Source organism: Haliotis rufescens, unplaced genomic scaffold, assembly GCF_023055435.1.
Source record: "Haliotis rufescens isolate VD_foot unplaced genomic scaffold, xgHalRufe1.0.p SCAF_3, whole genome shotgun sequence".
NCBI lineage: Eukaryota > Metazoa > Mollusca > Gastropoda > Lepetellida > Haliotidae > Haliotis > Haliotis rufescens.
Genome location: NW_025964001.1, coordinates 13,364,837 through 13,388,692, shown reverse-complemented (window position 1 = coordinate 13,388,692; position 23,856 = coordinate 13,364,837). Strand labels below are relative to the sequence as shown.

Genomic DNA, 23,856 nt, shown 5'->3' with positions numbered 1-23,856 from the left:
GTTTGTAATGGATGTGGTATACAGGAGAAGATAATAATAAGCGACCTTTTGCACATTTGTTTCCATTGTTGTAATGTTGGCCACTGATCTGACAGTGTTGTGACATTCCAGTGGTTGTGCGTGAGATTGAGGAGAAGCTGTTCATTGCTACCAAGGAGAAGGAGAACCTGGAGGACCAACTGCAGCTCACACAGAAGGAGGTGAGGGGTGGTGGTAGTGTGAGTGGGTGGATGTTGCCAGATGTTTGAGTGAGTGAGTGAGTGGAAGTTGCAGCTCACACCGGAGATAAGGAGTGACAGATGTGTGTCAGTGGGAAGACTGGGGCTGCTTCTCCTTTTCATCTTCCAGGAGGGGCGGTCGGGTAGCCTAGTGGTTAAAGCGTTCCCTCGTCACGCCGAAGACCCGGGTTCGATTCCCGACATGGGTACAATGTGTGAAGCCCATTTCTGGTGTCCCCCGCCGTGATAGTGCTGGAATATTGCTAAAAGCGGCGTTAAACCGTACTCACTCACTCACTCACTCATCTTCCAGGAAATGTTTAAATAGGTAATATCATGGCATAGTTTAATTTCCAGAAAAAACACCTAGAAGAGCAGCTGATGTCTGAGGAGACTACATCAGGCGGCGTGCAGACTGAACTACAGAATGTCAAGGTATGGCACTCTCACACTGCATGGGGCAGAGTTTTTGAGGCTGAAGTATGTGTAGTTATCAGATAATTTGAACTTTGCAAGTCATAACTTTCTTACACACCTGTGGGTGAGAAACCTATTTGAGATAATTAGTATCAAACATATGTGTGAGATTGAATTCCAGGCCCGTGATTGGCTACTCCATAGTGATGACCTGAGGTCAGATTATGACAGACGACTTTCCTGATTGTAACTCATTGATAAGTGTCCCACGTTTCAATCAAGTTAACTATGTATGTGTCAAAACTTTGAAAAATGTTCTTTGATCTTATCTAGTTTGCATTATCATCATCACCTTGATAATACACAGATATTGGTGGAGGGTCTCACGAGGCATGAGTTGTTAGCAGTAAGCCCCATGACATCATTCATGACTGTTGTGATATGTATGAGTGCACCACTGCAACAATGAATCAGAATATGAACCGATTTAATGCTAAGATGGTGCGATAGGACTCTCTTGTGTCACATTCATTGAAGCAATACATAACTTTCCTGCCTTCCTAGAGGAGGTTTATTCAATTATCATAATTGTATAGCACAAATACCATGGATAGTAACCATGTTGGGAAGATATCTGTGAAGGGGGCATGTTGGTAAAGTATCTATGAAGGGGGCATGTTGGTAAAGTTTCTATGAAGGGGGCATGTTTGGAAGATATCTATGAAGGGGGCATGTTGGTAAAGTATCTATGAAGGGGGCATGTTGGTAAAGTTTCTATGAAGGGGGCATGTTTGGAAGATATCTATGAAGGGGGCATGTTGGTAAAGTATCTATGAAGGGGGCATGTTGGTAAAGTTTCTATGAAGGGGGCATGTTTGGAAGATATCTATGAAGGGGGCATGTTGGTAAAGTATCTATGAAGGGGGCATGTTGGGAAGATATCTATGAAGGGGGCATGTTGGTAAAGTATCTATGAAGGGGGCATGTTGGTAAAGTATCTATGAAGGGGGCATGTTGGTAAAGTATCTATGAAGGGGGCATGTTGGTAAAGTTTCTATGAAGGGGGCATGTTGGTAAAGTTTCTATGAAGGGGGCATGTTGGTAAAGTATCTATGAAGGGGGCATGTTTGGAAGATATCTATGAAGGGGGCATGTTGGTAAAGTATCTATGAAGGGGGCATGTTGGGAAGATATCTATGAAGGGGGCATGTTGGTAAAGTATCTATGAAGGGGGCATGTTGGGAAGATATCTATGAAGGGGGCATGTTGGTAAAGTATCTATGAAGGGGGCATGTTGGTAAAGTTTCTATGAAGGGGGCATGTTGGTAAAGTATCTATGAAGGGGGCATGTTGGGAAGATATCTATGAAGGGGGCATGTTGGTAAAGTATCTATGAAGGGGGCATGTTGGGAAGATATCTATGAAGGGGGCATGTTGGTAAAGTATCTATGAAGGGGGCATGTTGGTAAAGTTTCTATGAAGGGGGCATGTTGGTAAAGTTTCTATGAAGGGGGCATGTTGGTAAAGTTTCTATGAAGGGGGCATGTTTGGAAGATATCTATGAAGGGGGCATGTTGGTAAAGTATCTATGAAGGGGGCATGTTGGGAAGATATCTATGAAGGGGGCATGTTGGTAAAGCATTTATGAAGGGGGCATGTTGGTAAAGTATCTATGAAGGGGGCATGTTGGTAAAGCATTTATGAAGGGAGCATGTGGAGTAGATATCTATGAAGGGGGCATGTGGAGTAGATATCTATGAAGGGGGCATGTTGGTAAAGCATCTATGATGGGGGTAAGTGGAGTAGATATCTATGAAGGGGACAGTGTGATGAAGAATGTTTTCACTGTCTCAGCTCCACAACGAGGCTCTGAAGACGCAGGTGATGAGGTTGGAGGAACAGATGGATGACGTCACAAGTCAGCTCTCCTCGACCAAGGGGGACACTCAGTCCAAGGACAAGCAGGTCAGAGCAGTGTCGTACTGTAATACCATCCCGTGGTCATTCTGCAGTAGTATAGGTCCCCATCAATACCGGACGTAAGAGCTGGTCAGTTACTTGGTTGATTGCGTGCCATTGCACCCTCACGATGTGGATTATTGCTCATTATATCAATCACTGGATTACATAGCCTGGACGTGATTATCTACAGGTTATTGTCATGTGGCAGGAATATTGCTCAGTGAGGGGTCGAACCATAAATACAAAAAACAGTAATACGAGATTAATAAGAGATTATAAGATCTTGACAATTTTACAAATCAGTTTACAAATATCTTTGTACTATTTATGTATGAGGGCACAAGATTGAGATATCAGTGATGTAACTTATCTAAAGAATTTTCAAGGGTTCATGTTCCATAACTCTGGGTTGGAATGCAGTATATTTCATGAATTTATTTTCCTTACTACAGTAAACCATAATTATAATGAACTCCAAGGGACAGAATGTGTTACTCGCATGAATTTTTTATTACAATTTATGAGTAAGGAGTCAGGACTTTTGTAATAGTTCGTAAAAATTGTTTGTATGTTACATCAGTGTTTTTTATGACCCACTTCTACTGTATGTAATTTTAAATTTTTGTGTCGTATTTAGGTTAAAGACTTACATAAACAGATTTCCAAATTAGACGAAAAGAGCAAGAAGGCAGAGGAACAGTTACAGAAGGTAAGTGCAATGTCTGTCTTGTGAGAAAAGTTGTTGTTGGTCAGTGCACACCAGGATCACCACAGCAGAAGTGGATTCGTTTGTTTCTAAATCAGACAAGGGTATACCCAGGTGTTTACATAATATAAAGGTGGGGGGAGGTGAGGATTATGTCATTGTGTTCAATGTTATTTTGGAAAACAGACAGACAGACAGACAGACAGAACATCTGAATGTGAACCCCATGTAACAGGCATATTTGACATGTTTCTGTCTTCTGGTGGTCACAGGGGCGGTCGGGTAGCCTTGTGATTAAAGCGTTCACTCGTCACGCCGAAGACCCGGGTTTGATTCCCGACATGGGTACAATGTGTGAAGCCAATTTCTGGTGTCCCCCCGCCGTGAATTTTGCTGGAATATTGCTAAAAGCGGTGTAAAACCATTCTCACTCACTCACTCTGGTGGTCACAGAAAACCAAGGAACTGAAGGACACCGCGGAAGACATGGGCACGCTGAAGGGACAGATCAAGAGCATCTCGGAGCAGGTGAAACAGCTGGAGACGAGGAAGCAACAGCTGCTCTCGGAGGCGGATGACTGGAAGGAAAAGTACGTTCTCACATCAAGATTTTTGTGTATTAAGACCACCTGTTTGCGGTGGTTTTCTTTCAAAGTCTTGGTCCCTTGGTGATTTTGAGGACTGTTTGTTTTTCCTCTCATCGAGATTGTTTACTTATGTCAATAATGTCAACCGATGATTATGTGTAGTGTTCATGATTTTGAGGAGAGGTTGATTACTTCACACAAATAGTCCTATGTATGCAGACATTTTTGCTGCATTCTGTCAATACGTTTGGATGGATTCAGAGGGCAATTGATCAGTCTTTGTTAGTAGCATATATCAACTTTAATGTGAAACCTCAATGTCTGCAGGGTGGAGGATCTGAATGAGAGACTTTGTCAGAACGAGGAAGAGTTCAAGCAGATGCAGGAGACGGTCGCCTTCAAGGACAACGAGATGGAGGTGGGTGTGGCAGGGCTTATTTTCACCCGATTATCTAACTGCCAGAACAGCGGGGTAGTCCAGTCTGACAAGCTAGACAGGTCATCCATGTGTGTGACTACAGCTCAGTTAACTTACAATAGGCATCATGCTAAGATCGTTCTGTTGAATTAACCCCTGTCCTTGTTAAACAATGTTGTCTTTGTGCTGAGACTGAGACAGTGTTAAAGAATGTGAGTTTTTAAAATAGCTTTGTTGATTAGCCCATGATAAGTACTTGTGAATATCAGAAATGGCACGTGGTCCTGTGCACAGCGCACAGGTCACGACATCGGTTGCGGAGAGTCGTTGGATGGGTGACTGTGTTGGCTTGGCTCCTGAGAGTTTCTAGGGCTTTGGTCCTGCCCCACACTGAAGCACATGTAACACATGTTGTGTCTCCTTGGGCAGGTGACTTTGTTCGAAATGTGCCTCTGTTTACCCAGCAGTGAATGGGTACTCGGTAGGATGAGATGGCTATGTGGTTGTTAACCATCTAGCTTCTGACAAGCAGCTTGGGTTGTATACTCCCCAGGGAGCTGAGAATGATTCTTGAGTGCACACTGATCGAGTGACCGGGTAATAATAGGGCTTTGAGCATGCCCGAGTGGCGTGGAAATATGCGGGATACAAATGTCCTATTATTATTGTAATTATTATGGATTGCCTATGGCAAATGTGACATGTGGTGATGTATTCCATTACATATGTGGTACATGTCCTACACACAGGCTGTGTGTTGCAGGTTCTGAAGGACTGTTTCCGCCAGCTGAAGGTCCTGGAGGGAGATGACGGGGATGAAGGTAACAGCCAGACAATTTTGTTTCCTGATCTGTGCATGACGTCTTTCATGCATCCAGTCCAACATTGCCAATCTGCATTACTTTCAACTGATTTAACTCTATTTTTACAAGAGTTTGTTTGAGGTTCATATTTAGGACTGATTATTTTTGGTTCAAACCCCAGACCTTCCGCTTTCCGGGCGGTTGCTCTACTACTGGACCACGGAGGTATTACTTATACTTTATTTGACACTCCTGCATGACATCAGTTTATTATTTGTTTTAGGTGTCTTTTTCAGATTCTTTTGGTTAATATATACCGACAGACAGCAGACACAATAAAAAATAATATCCATCTCATTGACATCAGATCCTTTACTCCAATATGATGCCTCACTGCATGAAGTTCTGAGGACACCTCTGTGTCAGGTGATCTTTTTAATCGGCCAATCAGTGTTGAGACTTCTCAATTCTTCATGCGAGAAAGTGAAGCATTCTGACCTGCATGTCTGATTTCAGGTTCTCGAAAATTGAACTTTTACCACCTTTTCTGAATGTACATAATACAGGCCGTGCAGTTATTTTGTTGTGGATAAGTCATACATCCTGTTATTTGATTGAACTATATGGCTTCTACATCCACAAGGGAGTACCATTGAAAGACTAATTGTGTTGTGTGTGTGTTTTCTTTTGTTAAAGTTGAAATCTCCAAATCGAGGTGATAAAGAAATGAAGCTGACCTTTGACTGCCTAAAATAAATGAAGGATGGAAGGGTTTTGAAATGGATTAAACTAGACTTATGATGAAGTAGAATACTATTTTGTATGGCACTGAACTACTTTGTACATGTGATGGTATATGTGTAGGTCAAGGTCGGAGGTCAGAGGCCCTTGAGTATTTACAGAGATTAATCTATTTACAAAGCTGACATCTGATTGGCTTAAAAACCCTTCCATCCTTCATTTATTTTAGGCGGTCAAAGGTCAATCAGGGTTCACCTGACGTGACCTTCTCTGGAGGTATCCTCAGATCTTTATGCTAAGAGGCATAGTACTGGAGTAAAAGATTGAAAAATATGAAATAAGGCTAAATTCCTAAAATATACCTTTTTGACATAATCTTCTTACAAAAAATAAAAACAAACATAATTTTAGGTTGAAACAAACTTAGTTGGAATATTTTAGGTTATTATATAAAAGGAAAAATGAATTTGTACATGTGATGGTATATGTGTAGGTCAAGGTCGGAGGTCGGAGGTCAGAGGCCCTTGAGTATTTACAGAGATTAAAGGGATGCTGAACTATTTGGCTAAGGAGTTGCTTGTTCGCCTCCCTGTGTTCAGAAAGTTGTTTTCCAAGAACCAATTGTTTTTAATTCTTTGGCATACATAACAATCACATGTCTTATGTATGCTACATCAGATGCAATGATGATGTAGACCACAAGATCTGTGCTATGTGTTGCATGTGTACACTGACAGCCTACACTGTTTCAGTGGACCAGACTCAGGTGGAGGAGAAGATCCAGAAGATGATGGATGTCTCGAGAGTAAGCAGAGTTCTAGTTTCAGAAAATAGACTTTGTTCATTTGTTGATTTTCCACTTCAATCGGTATAGCTGCCATTTAACAACTCTCTGTTCAGCTTCAGAGGGAGCAGTCGATCGGTCAGAAGAAAATATATAAAAAACATAAAAATAATTTAGCTGATACCACTGATCAGATTTCTGTTGTGTGAGATATGTGCAAGAGTGGTTGTAGTAATGGTGTTGAAAGCTTTGATGATGGAAAAAATTGAGAATGAAGATGAAGAGAGAAAAGTTACTTCCTTTCTTTAAATATACTCACACTAGAATATAGCACTGTCTTTTGATGAAATGTGGAAGGATTTTTGTTCAAGCTAGTGAATAACATTTGTTATGATGGTAATTTGGAACGGCATGCGATGACAGTCACTGTGGGTCACGTTAAATATATGACTTGTTCTCCTGTAAGGTAAATGCATCCCTCCGGGCGATACAAGACGAGCATGATTCCTTGGAGAACAGACTGCAGATAGAGACGGACGGAAGGAAGGAAGTGGAAGGTACTGACTACACTATGTCTTCTGGATTGTATAGCACCATGGCAGCATTGATCACACCACTGTCAACCACTTGTTTCCTTGCTTGCTCTAGTTGTTGTACCTCTGGCTTGTGACCCGCTATACATTCTCACTTATATATGTGCTACATAAAATTCATTCAGCTTCTGTCTGGCATGAAAACTCTTTTCACAACTTGTCTCGCCAGTGCACATTAGAACTTGTAACCAGATGGAGGCAGCATTTGTTCGTGCTCACAGGCATATTATGTAATTGCTGTATTCTGTAAATGGCCATCAGTAGTACTAACACAAAGATCGGGGGCACGGGTGGCCCAGTCGTCGCGATTCGCTGTGCAGAGTTGCATCCCTTGGGCACGCCAGAAACCTATGATTAAGGGTTCGAATCCCGGTTCGCCCCAATTATGTTTCTAGGTTTGTCAGCACCATACCAGTGCTCGTGGGTTTCACCAAAGTGGTAAACGTCTGAGACCTGCATCACTTCGGGCTTTCCTCCCACATTAAGCTGACACGCCGCGATATAACTGGAATACTGTTAAAAGCGGCGTTAAACCAAACTCACTCACTCACTAACACAAAGATCAGTTGACATCGACTGTCTCTGTTGATGTTTGGCAGATGAAATAGTTAACTAAACCATATTGCCATATTATATGATATTAAGCACCTTGATCGAATAAGTTCCCCCTAGCCAAATTCTAGACCAATCTGTAAGCAGTCTTATAAGCACCTCCTACTTGACTTTCCAGATTTTCTTGTTCATATTACAGGAAACAGTGGTGTAGAAGTTATAAAGAAAATGTTAGCTTTATCAGTGTTTGTTCGTTACCACTCGATCTCTGAAAACAAATTTAACTTGTTGTGTAAGATTGTAATAAGTGCCCCTTTGTCAGTTGTCTAAGCACCAAGGGAGCTTATTGAGGCTCTAACTATAGTAAGTCCATCTTAAAGTTTTGCCGCAGTTGTGTCACTAAGACTGCGTTGTGTACAAATCATCAGTGTCATGAAGACAAGTGGAGATGTGTTAACACAGTGCAGTAGATATTGATGGAAACGGTGAAGGTGAATTTCCTGTTTTCAGACCAGCTGGAGAAGTGTCGGCGCGACATGGAGATCCTGCAGACAGACAAGATGAAGGCTGACCGCCAGTGCTCAGAGGCTCAGACCAAACTGAACGTGTTGTCCAACTACTTCAAGGAGAAGGAGACCCAGCTACAGAGGTGAGGGGAGGAGGAGCGAGTGGGGGAGTAGAGTGGGGGAAGAACTGGAGTGAGGTTGGAGATGGAGGGGGGAAGAGGAGCTGGAGTGGGTGAGGAGGTGGAGTGGGGGAGAAGGTTGGGTTTGGGGGGACGGGGAGCAGAGAGAAAATAGAGTGGGGGAGAAGGTGGGGTTAGGTGGATGGGGAGATGGATGAGGGACTTTGTCGGGCCATACATTCTGTGATTTACTCCTGGACTATTTCAATAATTTCTCAGTATTGTGTTTGTCATATTTATGTCTGGCATAAAATTCTTTTGATTAGATTCCAGTTGTTTAACAGAATCAGTTTATGGTGAATCACGCCTCCTGTTGTATAACCAGTTTCTGCTGCTTCTCCCTGACAGAGAGCTTGGTGAGCATGAGGCACTGAAGAAGCAGAATGTCAACAAGCTGGAGAACATCGATGAACGCGCCCGTCTGATGGAGGAGGAGGTCGAGATGTACAAGTGAGTCACAACATCGTTGTCCTGTCTGCACTGCAGGGGTGGTCAGGTAGCCTAGTGGTTAAAGCGTTCGCCATGCTGAAGACTCGGGTTCGATTCCCGACATGGGTACAATGTGTGAAGCCCATTTCTGGTGTCCCCCATCGTGATATTGCTGGAATATTTCTAAAAGTGGCGTAAAACCATACTCACTCACTCACTCACTCACTGTCTGTACTGCTGAGTCTGGGGTCATTCTTGGCCAGATCGGTCGACAGTAACACCCCCCTGGCAATTCTGGGACAGAATAAGTCCCCAGTAGCCATGATTCGCCAAAGAGTTGACTGATGAGGATTGGATGGTTGTTATGTATGATCAGGCTGATTACGTTTTGTCCTACTCCACCGGCATGGGTTATTGCTCATGCTATCAATCACTGGTTTGACTACCCCGACACATTAATGACACAGCTGGAATATTTTTAGCTGCAAAAACATTTACTCACTCATCCGCTCAATTTCACATGGTTGTCAAGGTGACTGAAATGGAGATTGTGTCGCTGAAATGGCCTGTTGATAGTGCTTGGATATGGTGTCTACTATGATCTTGGCTCATGACACAATGAATCTTGGATGTGATGTTAAATCCCATTTCACCTCACTTCACCACCTCATGACACAATGTGGGGTGGGGGGATGGGTGTCCCATTCGTCTAAGGCGCTGCGATTCGCTGTGCAGAGTTATGTCCCCTGGGCACGCCAGAAACCTATGATTGTGGGTTCGAATCTCGGTTCGCCCCGATTATGTTTCTAGGTTTGTCAGCACCATACCTGTGCTTGTGGGTTTCACCGAAGTGGTAAACGTCCGAGACCTGCATCACTTCAGGCTTTCCTCGCATGCCGCGATATGACTGTTAAAAGCGGCGTTAAACCCAACTCACTCATTCACACATGACACAATGGCGACATGTTTTATCATTTCAGAGCACAGGCTGAAGGTTTGAAGAGGGAGCTGACGTCCTCGGAGAGAGACTTCAGGCAACAGGTAATCTTTATCGTGACTCAAGAACACTTAGAAGTTACCAACATTTTCTTACAGTGGATGACAACATCTGTTTCCATAACAACTGAACCACAACTTTGGGAAAATTAGGATCAGTGGAAAAGATATGTCGTTGTCCAGCACGGATGAAATGAAATGTATAATATGTAGAGTATTCTTGGCGTTCTTGAAGCTTCTACGAGATATTCTCTATTTATATACCCACTTTAGAGTCATTGACCAAGTCAGATGATTGTAATTGTCATATTGATAATATTGTAAAACCATACATGATTGAGACTTTACAACAAATGGGACTTGGTACACAGTAATATATTACTTAAGGCTTTAAAAAATAAAAGAATTGGTTCTCAGGCAAAGGTTTTTGAATATATAGTGCGGGCAGGCAGTGTCTTTTTTTTCCCTTTTTTTTTGGTTCGAACTAGTATGTACCCCGTAATCAAATAAACAGTTCTGTCTCATCAACCTGGGAAGGGCCTCCCTATGTAAATGTTTTCCTTGATGAGTAAAATACTGGAATACAGTATTTGACTACTGTTGGACTTGGAATATTTAAGGATTTTTTTGTTTTTAAAAAAATGGAAATAAAAAAACGAAACGTGCGACGAACTCTATGATGATGCGGATGGTGCTGGAGAACCAAGATTAATATTTTTTTAGCCTTAGTCATGAGTCTGTGTTTAAGTAAAATTGTTAGTACTATGGAAACACTGTGATGGAGTTTAGAGTCCAAATATTCAACACAAACATTTATCATTCAGACTAGTGTGATGCCAGATGCATGCATGGTAAACAAGGAAATTTCAATAACAATCACCAATATGTAATATGTAAATATCTAATTTCAGATTTCTGCGAATGAGAAAAAGGCTCATGAAAACTGGGTATGTTTTTTGTTTTTCTGCATGTACAGTATAAAGCTTGTCTTGAAGGTAGCCAAAAGTTGGTCTAAGTAACATGTACATATGATAGTACAGATACAATTCTGGTGACTGTTGAATGTTTGATGTGTACAATTCTGGTGACTGTTGAATGTTTGATGTGTACAATTCTGGTGACTGTTGAATGTTTGATGTGTACAGTTCTGGTGACTGTTGAATGTTTGATGTATACAATTCTATTGACTGTTGAATGTTTGATGTATACAATTCTGGTGACTGTTGAATGTTTGATGTGTACAGTTCTGGTCACTGATCTTTGTTTGACATTATTTCCAGCTTGCGGCCCGAGCTGCAGAGAGAGAGCTGAAGGAGGTCCGCCATGATGCCGGGGTGTTACGTCAGAAGTGAGTACACAGCTACACATGTCCTGTAGTGGAGCAGTGTCACTGCAGTGTTACAAGGTGTGTGTGAGCCTATCTGCCCTGAGCTGCCAGGTTCATCACACCATAGACCGCCTCCGTGGTCTAGTGGTAGAGCGTCCGCCCGGAGAGCGGAAGGTCCGGGGTTTGATCCCCGGCTGCGTCATACCAAAAGTCGTTAAACGATGGTGCTTGTTGTTACCCTGTATGGCGCTCGGCATTAAGGGGCTAAAACAAGGACTGGTCGGCTCGAAGTCAGTATACTGTGTCTGAGTGGGGTATTTATGTTAAACTGCGTCATGGTATCTTAGTGAGCTAGCACTATAAATCGGCATCAGTCCGATCTAGTACAAGCAGCCACACAAACACATACACGTACATGCACGTCGCTATATAAGTGCAATAATATTGGACCCTATGTTAAACCCAATTTCACCTCACCTCATCACACCATATACTCCACCAGATTGGTTGACAACAAATTTACCTCACCGACATTCATTCATTCAGACCCGGAATATATGTCCGAAGTTTCACAGAGTCTAATGCACTGATTCAGCCATTTTGACAGCTAGCAGACGATGCAAACGAACCTAGTTACTTTCCTTGAGTTACATCTGTCCTTTTCAGCTCAACCATACATATGTGAGATAAGCAAGTTATGTAAGGTGTGTTACAATTGATTTCTCAGCAGGCTACATGGAAAATAATTGCCCTTTCCTTCACCAATCAGAAGCTAGCATTTTGATGTATGGAGAGATAAATATATTTATTACAATGTGGATGGTGAAAATAATAAACCTAGGTCACATGATTATATTCTGGCCTGTCAAAAACATGGAAAAAAACTGGAATTCGAAAATGAAAATGTAACTTCCAGATGAGTGACGAGTGCCCAGTGGTGTAAGGCACTGCAATTCAAATGTGCAGAGTTATGTCCCTTAGCTTCCAGGCCTGGATCTGCAGGTCGAGGGTTTGAATGTTAGGCCAGGCAGCACCATACCTGTGGGTTTCACCCACATTTAGCTGACATCCTTAAGTACCTGATATGTTTGTCAAAGCAGCAGTAACAGTAATTTGCTCAGCACTTGCAGAGGATGGTTACTGTGATGTGGATGTTGCAGGTTGACGGAGCTGGAGCGGCGGCAGATGATGGGCCCAGGAGGTTTGATCCGCCCCCTGCCGACACGAGGCATGCCACCCCCAGGTAAGAACTGCAGCTTTACTGTGCTCAGTGCGATGTGCAAAGAGATCTTTGCGCTAAGGTGATCGTAACTCCCATACCTTAACGTATACTTACGACAGTCGTAGTGCTAAGGTTGTTTTGTGCAACGGCACCCTGGAATATACTCACACTTGATGAATATGGCAGAAAATATATTGTAATTGTTTTGTCAATTTTGATGTTGCCCATTATATTAATAACAGATTTGTGTGGTTCAGAATCGATTATTTACAGGCTTCGGTGATATAGTTGAATATTGCTGTTAAACAACAAACCTATATAAAAATTCAGAATTAGTTCTTCAGAATATTACTTCAGCTAGTGGAAGGGTGGTAACACTGACATGTTGGTTTCAGGAATGATGAATGGCCCCCCTCCCCCTCCCGGCATGGAGCGATCCCCCTCAAGAGGATCTATGCCCCCTCCTCACCTCCGGTGAGTAATGAACAGTGGGGCCACACTCCCCAAACTGTGCTTGCATTTGCGTATTTAACATGGACTAATAACCTACCAGAAATTATTGTGAATGTCCTCAGAAGGGCCTTTTAACAGCCAGTAAGGAGTTCTATGAAACACCAGGGCCCCTAGAATGGCAAGTCACATCTTACAAATATATACCGTATATGTCCGCAGATAAGCTGAATTTTGAGGACCAGAAAAAAGATTCTGTAGAAAGGGGTCGGCTTATCCATGGGATACACTTTCATGATAGGATTATTCAGATCATGATCTGTCAGAAACATCGCCTGAATGACGGTCCGATAGATTACAACTTCCCGAAAGTTTGGAAGTTGCCACGACTAGAGCCATTATTGTTATAAATTATCTATAAAGTTATTATTATACACCAATGTTGTCATTATTAAAAAAATGTTATGCATGTTACTACTTCCGATAATAAGTTTTCAATTCAATGTTCAAAGTTTATCGTTCTTCATAAACTCCACAATCTTTACATGTAACAATATATGTAATCCACAGCTATAATATATAATCCACAGATGAAATCGCCAATAGCTATTACGTACGTTTTACATGAGCATTAATTATGGAACCCAAACTTGTCAACATGTATGAATGTACTGCTGCCAAGCGAGAGCTGGAGGCTCTCCAGTTCAAACCTGAATGAACTGACCCAGGCACTGCACCAGGAATGGCAGAGAATCTCAATGTTGAAAGTCAGACGACTCATCAGCAGCATAAGGAGACACCACGCTAATGTCTTTTCAGTGTTGTTGGAATGAAAGTTTTCAGGCATAAAGCCAATAAATGAGTACCGATTGCTCGTGCCCAGCTTCATCATTTGTGTGATGGTGGTGCCAGACATTCTCTTTCTCAGATTAGTAATCTTTTGTTGTGTTTACCAGTCATTCTTTTAATGAAGGGCGGCCGGGTAGCCTAGTGGTTAAAGCTTTCGCTCGTCACGCCGAAGACCCGGTTTCGATTCCCGACATGGGTACAATGTGTGAAGCCGATTTCTGGTGTCCCCTGCCGTGATATTGCTGGAATATTGCTAAAAGCGGCGTAAAACCATACTCACTCACTCTTTTAATGAAGCACATATCTGACAAAGTGGATGGTGCCTAATTAATGCTCATGTGTACAGATATGTGAATCAGGCATTCAGGCTAAAAAGCTGCATGGGAATATTTCTTTATCAGGAACATTCAAGCATAAAATGTGTTGTTTTTTTCTCAGGCAAGTGAATCAACAAAAACATCTTATTCTATTCAGCAATAAACTTGTTGAAAAATTTGACTTTCAGAGACGATGACTTCCGTGGATCTCCTCATGACAGACTCCCTCCCCCTCCAGACCGACGCCCTCCTCCTCCAGGGGCCAGGTTACCCCCCCACATGCCCCCAGATGGCAGATCTCCACCCCCTGGTCGGATGATGCAGGAAGGCAGGTCCCCACCCCCATTTGACCGACGCCCCCCTCACCCTATGGACAGGAGGACCCCTCCCTACAGGCCGCCACCCCCAGACATGATGCCTGGTCCTCGGGGCCCCCCACCTCCCTTTAGTCCAAATTCACCACCCCCAAGGATGCCTCCCCCTCATTTAATGGACCCAAGGATGGGTAAGTACCGTTCGTTTACTGATATATTTTTTTTTAGAAAATATGATCGCTGCTTAATATGTAACAGAACCTGGATTGTTGCTCACTCTATCAACCTTCGGTTTGTTTTGTCCAGGGGAGATGACTCTACAGGTTGTGATGATATTGCAGTAAGTTTGCTGACTAGCAGTATCATGGACCTATGGACTCTTATTGTATATTGCTTTAACCCATCAACAACAGGGGTGGAGGGGTAGTCTAGTGGTTAAGTTATTGAATTGCCATGTATTGACCTGAGTTTAGCTGTGCTGCTCCCTATAAATTATTTTGGTTTTGACGTTGTTCAATAGTGTTTTCCTAATAGATTCCTGACTCGGAACATACCGCGCTAACAACTCTGTCATAATGTACATGAGTCGTGGTTGAACGAAAACTGTAACACGATTTCCTTCCTAAAACACTCGCCTTCAAATTTGTGTACATACTTCTATTTTCAGTCATGCAACTTTCTATGTACTTTACAGGTTGGAATCATCAAGAGGGTATGGGTTGTTGCACAATATAAAATATATGTACTCATATTTGGAGGCAAGTGTCTTAGGAAGTGACTGATTTTACATTTGACATTAGATAATGATGCATGCACTCTTCCTGAAGCATATGAAGTGTGATGCAGATTTGGATCAGGGATCTATTTGGAAAACATTGTGGGACAGTCTAGCGACAAGTCAATATCCAAATCGTTTATAGGGAGCAGAACAGAGGACGGTTACTGCAGCAAACCTGGGTTCAGTTTATGACTTCGGGTATAGAGATTATCCAGTGTATTAAATATCTCCATTCTATTAGGAATCTCCGTGGTCTAGTAGTAGTATCCGCCCGAAGAGCGGAAGGTCCGGGGTTTGATCCCTGGTGCGTCATACCAAAAGATGTTAAAAGATGATACGTGTTGTTACCCTGCTTAGCGCTCGGCATTAAGGGGCTAAAACAAGGACTGGTCGGTTTGGAGTGAGTATACTGTGTCCGAGTAGGGTATCCATGTTAAACTGCAACATGGTATCTCAGTGGACCAGCACTATAAACTCGGCTTTAGTCCTGACTAGTACAAGCAGCCACACACACTCACACACACGTGTATGCATATCACTATATAGTGATCTTGAACGCAGTGTTAAACCCTATTTCACCTCACCCATAATAGAATGGAGATAACATATATGGGATAATCCTGTATTCTTTGTTATAGTATGCCTGGAATAATGTTGTAAGTCAACTGCAGTCATACAGAAGTAAGTTAATTGTCAGGTCTTGTACTCTTACTCTTTTTTATTTCAATGACATTTTCACTTTTTACCTTTCCTTATCCCTAGGCCCAAGAACATCATCTCCAAATGTACGCCCCCCACCCCCAGGCCGTGATGGCAGACCCCCAAGACAACACAGCCAAGTATGAAGACACACCCCTCCTGAGCAGACTGTCAGTCACCTGGAGTGGGCGGGCTCACTGCAATATGTTGTCCAATGTGTGAAAGGGAATGTGAATGAGTGACAGATCAGAGCTCCACGCAGGGCACGATGTTGAAGACAGTGCGCCTACTCACTGTTTCACTCATTTTAGAGTTGTTATTTGTTGATTTTCATTTTAATCACATAAATCGAATGGTGATTGTATTTCTCATCCTAAAGAATAATGAAAATTAATAGGATGACATTCTTTGAGGAAGAAAGGTTCTCTCAATTCAAGGAAATGAAAATTTCTGATCATGTTCATTGCAATGATTACCGGTCTCCCATCATGCTACTTTGTCACATTTACAAACTCAGCGGTTTTCTGAAAAAAATCTTAGTTGTTCTTTTATCTACATTTGTTTGTGGTAAAATGGTAGAATTTCTTCCAATTACCATAGAGTGGTCACTTAAGCTCATTTGAGTATTGAGAAAAGTCCATGTTTGTCATAGTGATTAAAAGCTTGAATAGATCTATGGAGTTTAAGATATGCATGACACTGACCTTAAGGAATTGGAGGAGGTAACAATGGTAACAGTTAAGTCTTTGATTGGCATTTAGAACGTGTAGTAGAACATGAACATGTGGAAACTCTTATGGATAACAACTTGTTTATTGTTTCTGGTGATGTTGGAGGGCTACCTTTTGATGCTTCATCACCTGTTGAACGAGCCCTGAACCTTAGAAACAACAAAGATTTTACTACCCTTCAATTGTTTCCGGTCTTAATGATGACAGTATTGCCAAGTGTACACATGTAATGGTCGTTTGTGTCATAGGCTGTTTAATAGTAATCTGATCGAAGAGGATACTAAGCTGTGGTGGAGCTTTCTCATCCTTATCGACATTTGTGAAAAGATGATGGATCAAAATAGAACTCGTATTTTGGAGTTTGACGACATCTATTTTCTTCATCACCAGTGTTGATGGTACAGTGTTGAGTTGAAATAAATGTAGGAGTAACTCGGTTTTTGATGGGAATTCTTGAAAGTAACACCTACAGTTGAAAGTGTGGCTGGAACGAGTCGAGGTTTACTACCCGGGTACATGCTGCAGGTCTCGAGAGATGAGTACAAAATGGCTGTTAGGGAATATTTGGACCATAGTCTTTGCAAAATGTATTTATATGCAGTATCAAACGATCTGGTCAGTCATACTCTGAAGTCGACTGAAGCTTTATCTTTATTCAAACAGAAAAGTCAAAAGGAATGTGTTCATGGTCAGAAAGAAATGAAACATTAGTAACTTGTAGTGTAACCATGGACTTCTAGAAAAGTTTTGTCATTAAACAGTATCTCACATGACTAACCACGGGTCCGGGGAGTTGGTACCCAGGTCCTTCTCAGTACCCACCCGACCCGAGTTACCTGTCCCAGCCAGTAGAAGGTTAGTTTGGTATGGGTGAGGGCAGCCTGGGGTGGAGATGGTTCACCAGCTGTGGGGAAGCCTCTGTATTCTGTATGATGTTGAGGTTCTACACAACTTCAAGTAGAGTTGTGTCAAGGTGATGTGGAGGAAAATACATATCTGAGAGAATTTTGAACACAGATTTTATGGGAAGCCATCAGACAGTAGTTATGTTGCTGACTGGAGAGATTTGAAAGAGAGATATTGTGCCATGTTTACAAGCCGAGGTGTACATTTTGCTGTGTACACTACAATGCCATATTGTATGATCAAAGCCAAAACACTGTTGATATAGGACGTTATTTATTCATTCCTGTATACTCCTGTTACAGTAGGCCTGGATGTCTCAGTGTAATATAGGTAGTGTGTTGATAGTTCAAATTACTGCCATGGGAAAATCAGTTGTCGCCTAGTCATTTCTTCTTGCAAATAATTGTCATGTATTCATACATTAGCCTTAAAGGTCCTGTGAAACACATACCCATTGTTCTGGTGCCATGGCTGTGTCGGCCTTGATTAGCAAGTGACTTTATCTCCATTCTATTATCATAAACATCCGGGCGGTGAGGTAGCTTTATGGTTAGCGCGTTTACTCGTCAAGCCGAAGACCTGGATTTGATTACCCACATGGGTACAATGTGTGAAGCCCATTTCTGGTGTCCCCCACCGTGATATTGCTGGAATATTGCTAAAAGCAGCATAAAACAATACTCACTCACTCATAAATAAATATCCTGGACTCGCTCGCCTCCAGAGGTTCATTTGAGTCAAAATATGACTCCATATAAATATATGGCCCTCTATCAAAATTACTCTCCTAAGGGAAATTCTGTGAAAAGTTTGTGATTAGAGATGGCGACAACACTTTCTATTTGTGCAACAAACAACATATATGTAGTACATGAAAAAAGAACCTTTTATTTATATACAAATGTTTGGCGTAAAATTGGGGCTGCCTCAGTTGCCTACTGCGAAAGCCTGGGATTGCAGTGACCTGGATGGTGTGAAAGCCTGGGGTCGCGGTGACCTGGATGGTGTGAAACCCTGGGGTCGTGGTGACCCGGGTAGAAGGAGTGAATGTCCTGGGGTCTTAGGGACCTGGACTTGTGTGTAAGTAAGTGGGAGGGATATACCGGTCCTGGGATCCGATGACCTGGACGATCGTTAGGGATGTGCTGGTCCTGGGTCGTGCTGACTGACGCTACCTGCTTAAGTAATGCTCTTTGGGGGCCACAAGCCTTTCATGCTCTGAGCGTGGAGTAGCTTGTGACGCTTAAAGGAGGTTGTGCATCAACCAAGAACCCCCAACACTTTCTAAGCATGGTGGCACGCTGTCCTTTGACTGAGGTAATAATGTCAGAGCTATGAGTATGCACCTTGTGTATGGAGTAGCACAATATAAGTGAGTGAGTGAATTTTGTTTTACATCGCTTTTAGCAATATTCCAGCAGTATCACGGCGGAGGACACCCGAAATGGGCTTCACACATTGTACACAATATAAGTGCACACATTGAACAAGTCTATGGTAATGAAGGGATCCAGGGTATTTATTGTAATAGCTCGAAGATATTATGCACTCAATCCTAGAGGATGTGACATTGAGTTAAGGGACATCCCGGAATGTTACCTCTGTTGACAGGTGTTAACTGTAAGAGGCTAATTGGGCCTACTTGTCAAATACTTCTCATGAGAGGCTTTCTGTAAACTGGTGCTATTAAACAGTGGTCAAAACTATCAGAATTAAGTAACAATGACACTCCTTTGCAGGAAACTAGATGAAATATTCTCACCACAAAAGAATATTTCAGAGTTGTAAATTTATTTTGTCATTGCTAGCAGTCTCCTTGTATAGTTCCATGCTGGTGGGGGCTTGACCATTATGGTGTGAAAATACAGTATTTGATTTTACCAATTATATGGATAATATTGAAACGTTCAGTGTGTGTTGTATTGTCACATAACTTAATAAACTTCTTTTTGATGTAAAGACTTTTCCGTTAATATATTGTAAATATTACTTGCGTATATTTTGTAAATATCAAAGGAGAGTTCCACGTTTATCATGTTCTGGTAGAAAGTCAACTGTGTCAGTGTCTTTGATGTTTTTATTTATCACATGTTTTATGTTTTGTGAGAAGAAAAAAGGGAAACATTATTTCCAAGGATTCACAATTTTTGTCTTTCACAAAAATGATATTTGATTTTTGAGAAGGGTATATAGTTGATTTATCATTAATCCTGTAATATACAGATGATTAAAAGTATTTTATTTTACAAATCTAAGGCACTTGTTACTTAGAGCACAGAAGCAAATATTTGCATCAGTCTGAAACAATGACGGGTCCAAAATAATAGAATCCTGAAAGAGTGATTTGTCTGTCAATAAAAACAACCTTAAAATCAAAAGTTAAGCAACCATTCAAGTCCTTTAGTGGGTGCTGCCTTCAAGAAACATACATATTATGTCAATATTCAAAAACAAGACCTACCACAGTTAGCGTAACATTGATATATTTATTTGGTTCCATCCTACTGCCACTAAGTGGCAGACATGTGTACCTCCGAAACAGTTAATTTCCTCCCTGTGTGATTTTCACAGAGCTACACACTTAATTATTTTTTATGTGCATTCTATGGAAAATCCAGATATTTGTTTGAGAAATATGATCAAATTGTCAAAATATTCATGTTAAAAATAAACAAAGGCAAAAATATCAATGAATGAATGCTCAGAATAATGGAAGAGGTTTTGGCAGTTTGTTGCAGATAGACAGATCTGTGGTTGCTTAACTATTGACCATCAGTATGCATGTTACAGAGCTCCAGATAAGCTGCGTATCTGCGTAAAATACGCATCATAAATGCAGAAATACGCGGTAAAATAAAATCCAAGCGTATTAAATACGCAACGATCATTACAGATACTCTACAAAAATAAAACTTGTGCGTATCATCAAAATATTGTGAAGTAACCCTGCGTATTCGATTAGCAAATCAGCAACTTATTTTGAAATTATAAACGGGCATTCCGTCAACCTTGCCAAACTCCACGATGACAGTTACATCATGACCATTTGCCATCACACTTTCTTGTGGAAGTATCGTGGTATTTTTGAGTCCTATAAAGCTCTCGAACCCCCGCGACACCAGTTTGCAGGGACTAGATGAATAGTGTTTTCAAATATTTAACTTAAATACCCACATATGTAAAAACTAGTGGGTAACAGAAATTTGAATACTCAGATAGAATTACTGATACCCAATGATTTTATAATGCATGGGTAAAATACCCACAACACCAAAAGCTTATCTGGAGCTCTGATGGTATATGTCACATCTCCGTCACTGCTGTTACCTGACCACTGACAGATCTGCATGTCAAGCCGTCTGCAAACAGTCTGTTGTTTGAACATTTAGTATCAGGTGATGGACAATGCTTTAAAATGACACTTTGCCTCTCGAGTAAAGGGTATATTATCTCTGTTCCAGGAAAAGGCTTAAGGGTTTGATTATGACTTAAGACATGTGATCTGCTGTAAACATCCTATTTTATATGTTTGACATTTCATCGTACAGAAAGCTACAATATCTTATTAAGAGATCTCTGTTTCAATAAATGAAGCTACTTTCTTTTAGATCGGAAATGATGATTACCAAGTAACCTTAATTTTGCATGTAAATTTAATACCTGATTCCCAATAAATACATTTTTGACAAATGAGTATGAGAAAAAAAACACCTAAAAATTATGTTTTTTTGCATGGAAGTCCAAAAATGAAAATCCTGTTAATCACACGTATTGCTTTGGTTTTGCACTTAAATAAGACTTAGTTGATGATAAATTGCAACTGTGTCAAAAAGATGAAATGCCATGTTATGTGCAAATTGATATAGACTTGTTGAAGATCCCGTGTTATGCCTGTTTCTTTTGGAACATGACTGTAAATGGTTTCGGCAAGGAGGTATAAGAAAAACAGTATTATGCTCGTTACGTTTATTAAGCAGATATGTAAAACTGAAATGTGATCCGTGAATAGAGTTATTGAAACTCAACATATATCCCGATATTTCATACCTTAGACCACGCGTGACAGATCCAACTGTTATACAAGTACAGGGAATGTAGGCCTTCTTTCCACAGTCACTTTTATTCTACATTTGTCATCGTCAATTTTCTAGTAAATATGTGCATATAAATACTACTTTCTTGCTTTGATGAATTTTCTATAATATACTGTGATACCCCACTTATCCAGATATCTGATGTGATAGCCTCCTCTGGGTACACCAGTCCCACAACAAGAAGTTCATTTATACAGACCTATTTCACAAAGTCTGTCTGGATAAGTGGGGTTGCACTGGTATTGACTAGCCGTGTCTAAGTCTCTAGTCTGTGAATGTTGGCTGTTGTAGCCCAGTGGTGCCAGTCTCGTATCATATCTGTACATAATCATCTCATGTCATTAAACAGGTTCATTTTCAAATATGTACGACGTTTTGTTGTTCTGTGAAAATCAGAAAACTAGATTGAATAGTGAAAGCAGTGGGAAGATCTGTGAGGTGAGGTGAAATGGAGTTTAACATTGCGTTCAAGATTATTGCACTAATACAGCGACGTACATGCACATGCATGGGTGCGTCGGCTTGTACTAGTCCTGACTAATGTCAGTTTATAGTGCCAGCCCACTTAGATACCATGCCACGGTTTAACATGGATACCCTACCTCAGACATACTGATTCCAAGATGACCAGTCCTAGTTTGGTCCCCCTAATTCCAAGTGCCAGGCAGGGTAACAACAAGTACCATCTTTTAATGTTTTTTGGTATGGCCGGTGATCAAACCCCGGACCTTCCAGTCTCCAAGCAGATCCTCTACCACTAGACCACAGAGGCGTGGACAGGTCTACATGGGACAATTGGAACTTTGTGCCACACATTTGGTTTTTATGAAGAATTAGGCATGCTGATATCACGATTATGTGTAGGTGTGTCTTTGTAGTGGACAGTGCCTGAAAACAATAACTAAATTTTCAGCATTTATTGCAATAACAAATCAAGCAAGAGAATATGTTAAAAATCAGTTTTATAAATATTAAAACACATACAATATCCTGTTACATCTTTAAAATGTAAAATCAAATTCTCACGAACTTAACACAGTAAAAGTCATTCATACCAAGGATGTTCATGTTAGACATAGACATCCCATACCAACAATCATCTGATGAAGGAGACAGTTTTCAGTCAGCGGTGACACAGCGATGAGTGAGTGAGTTTGGTTGTAAGCCACACTGAGCAGTACTTCAGTTATATCTCAGTATGTTGGCTTCATGTGGCTTGTCAGGAGCCTACGATCATGGGTTTCAATCTCAGATTCAGCCTGACTGTTTCTAGGTCTGTCAGCACCATATCCATGCTCATAGGTTTCACCACATTGATAAATGTCCAAAATCTGCATCACCTTAAGCTGATACACCATGTTATTTCTGAAATCTGTTCAAAGTGGGTTTAAACCAAACTCCTTCACTCACTGCATCTTGAGTGTTTTGCAAATGTTTTCACAGTGCCATGAACCTGTTTCACAGGGTTTACTTTGTGTTCTTGTACATACATACATACATATCTTACATTCCTGGCACAGAATTCCCAGTATCAAAACTGGCATTTATTCGTCTTTGGTTCATCAAGGAAGCTACCATGGATGACACATGCATTTCAAGAATGCAAAATCCATTTAACTTAACAACAATTGCACAAATCTTTTTATGGAACAATATTGATAAACATGGACGTGTAGCACCGGCATAAAAATTAAAGAGCAGACTAAAAGTTTTATGTTGGATATAAATCTAAATTCCCCAATTTGGGTGTGGAGGCGTTGCACATTTTTCTCTCCATAAATAACCATATTTGTACTCTGAACTTGGAACAGCATCACAACTGCAGGTAAAATTAATAAACCACAAGAAAGACCATGCCATATAAAGCCTTCCTTGGTGGATGGTGGATTGATGTTGGTCCCAAAATTTTGATGTGCCATGTTTGGATGTGTGTGTGTTTGGGGGAGGAGGAGGAGCAGGAGAGAGAGTTGATGTCTCAAATCTTAAGGTATTCGTCTTTTTTTAACCCCACATAAAACTTTTAAACTGCTCTCTTACTGTACACATTGTCAACATACAGAGAAAACATCTGCTTTGCCTCTTTCAACAACAGTTATACTCAAAGGTAAAAGTAACTGTCATGTTGTTAATCATCATACGTTTTGTTTTTTAGAAGCATATAATTGAAATCTTTGAAAATATAAACTGGCGTTTAATTGGACAGAAGATGGACCCTAACAACTTTCAAAAGATTTGGCTTTTTAATTTAATTTTTTTTATAGATTCAATATATTAAATC

At 41.1% G+C, this 23,856-nt stretch overlaps 1 protein-coding gene across 3 annotated transcripts in view; it reads left to right on the top strand.

Moving 5' to 3' along the window:
• The window catches only part of LOC124134825 (transport and Golgi organization protein 1 homolog), a 41,596-nt gene extending 21,667 nt beyond the window's left edge, over nucleotides 1-19,929 (top strand). For all 3 annotated transcript variants that reach the window (XM_046499876.2, XM_046499878.2, XM_046499877.2), the window contains 18 exons: nucleotides 112-200; nucleotides 576-653; nucleotides 2,490-2,600; nucleotides 3,235-3,306; nucleotides 3,757-3,893; nucleotides 4,218-4,308; nucleotides 5,072-5,129; nucleotides 6,605-6,657; nucleotides 7,103-7,193; nucleotides 8,292-8,430; nucleotides 8,815-8,916; nucleotides 9,876-9,936; nucleotides 10,803-10,838; nucleotides 11,172-11,239; nucleotides 12,379-12,461; nucleotides 12,836-12,914; nucleotides 14,245-14,561; nucleotides 15,911-19,929. In XM_046499876.2, coding sequence (XP_046355832.2) covers nucleotides 112-200; nucleotides 576-653; nucleotides 2,490-2,600; nucleotides 3,235-3,306; nucleotides 3,757-3,893; nucleotides 4,218-4,308; nucleotides 5,072-5,129; nucleotides 6,605-6,657; nucleotides 7,103-7,193; nucleotides 8,292-8,430; nucleotides 8,815-8,916; nucleotides 9,876-9,936; nucleotides 10,803-10,838; nucleotides 11,172-11,239; nucleotides 12,379-12,461; nucleotides 12,836-12,914; nucleotides 14,245-14,561; nucleotides 15,911-15,993 — 1,748 coding nt within the window. In that variant the 3' untranslated portion in view covers nucleotides 15,994-19,929. The remainder of the gene's footprint in view (nucleotides 1-111; nucleotides 201-575; nucleotides 654-2,489; nucleotides 2,601-3,234; nucleotides 3,307-3,756; nucleotides 3,894-4,217; nucleotides 4,309-5,071; nucleotides 5,130-6,604; nucleotides 6,658-7,102; nucleotides 7,194-8,291; nucleotides 8,431-8,814; nucleotides 8,917-9,875; nucleotides 9,937-10,802; nucleotides 10,839-11,171; nucleotides 11,240-12,378; nucleotides 12,462-12,835; nucleotides 12,915-14,244; nucleotides 14,562-15,910) is intronic.
• The last annotated feature ends 3,927 nt before the right edge of the window (nucleotides 19,930-23,856 follow it).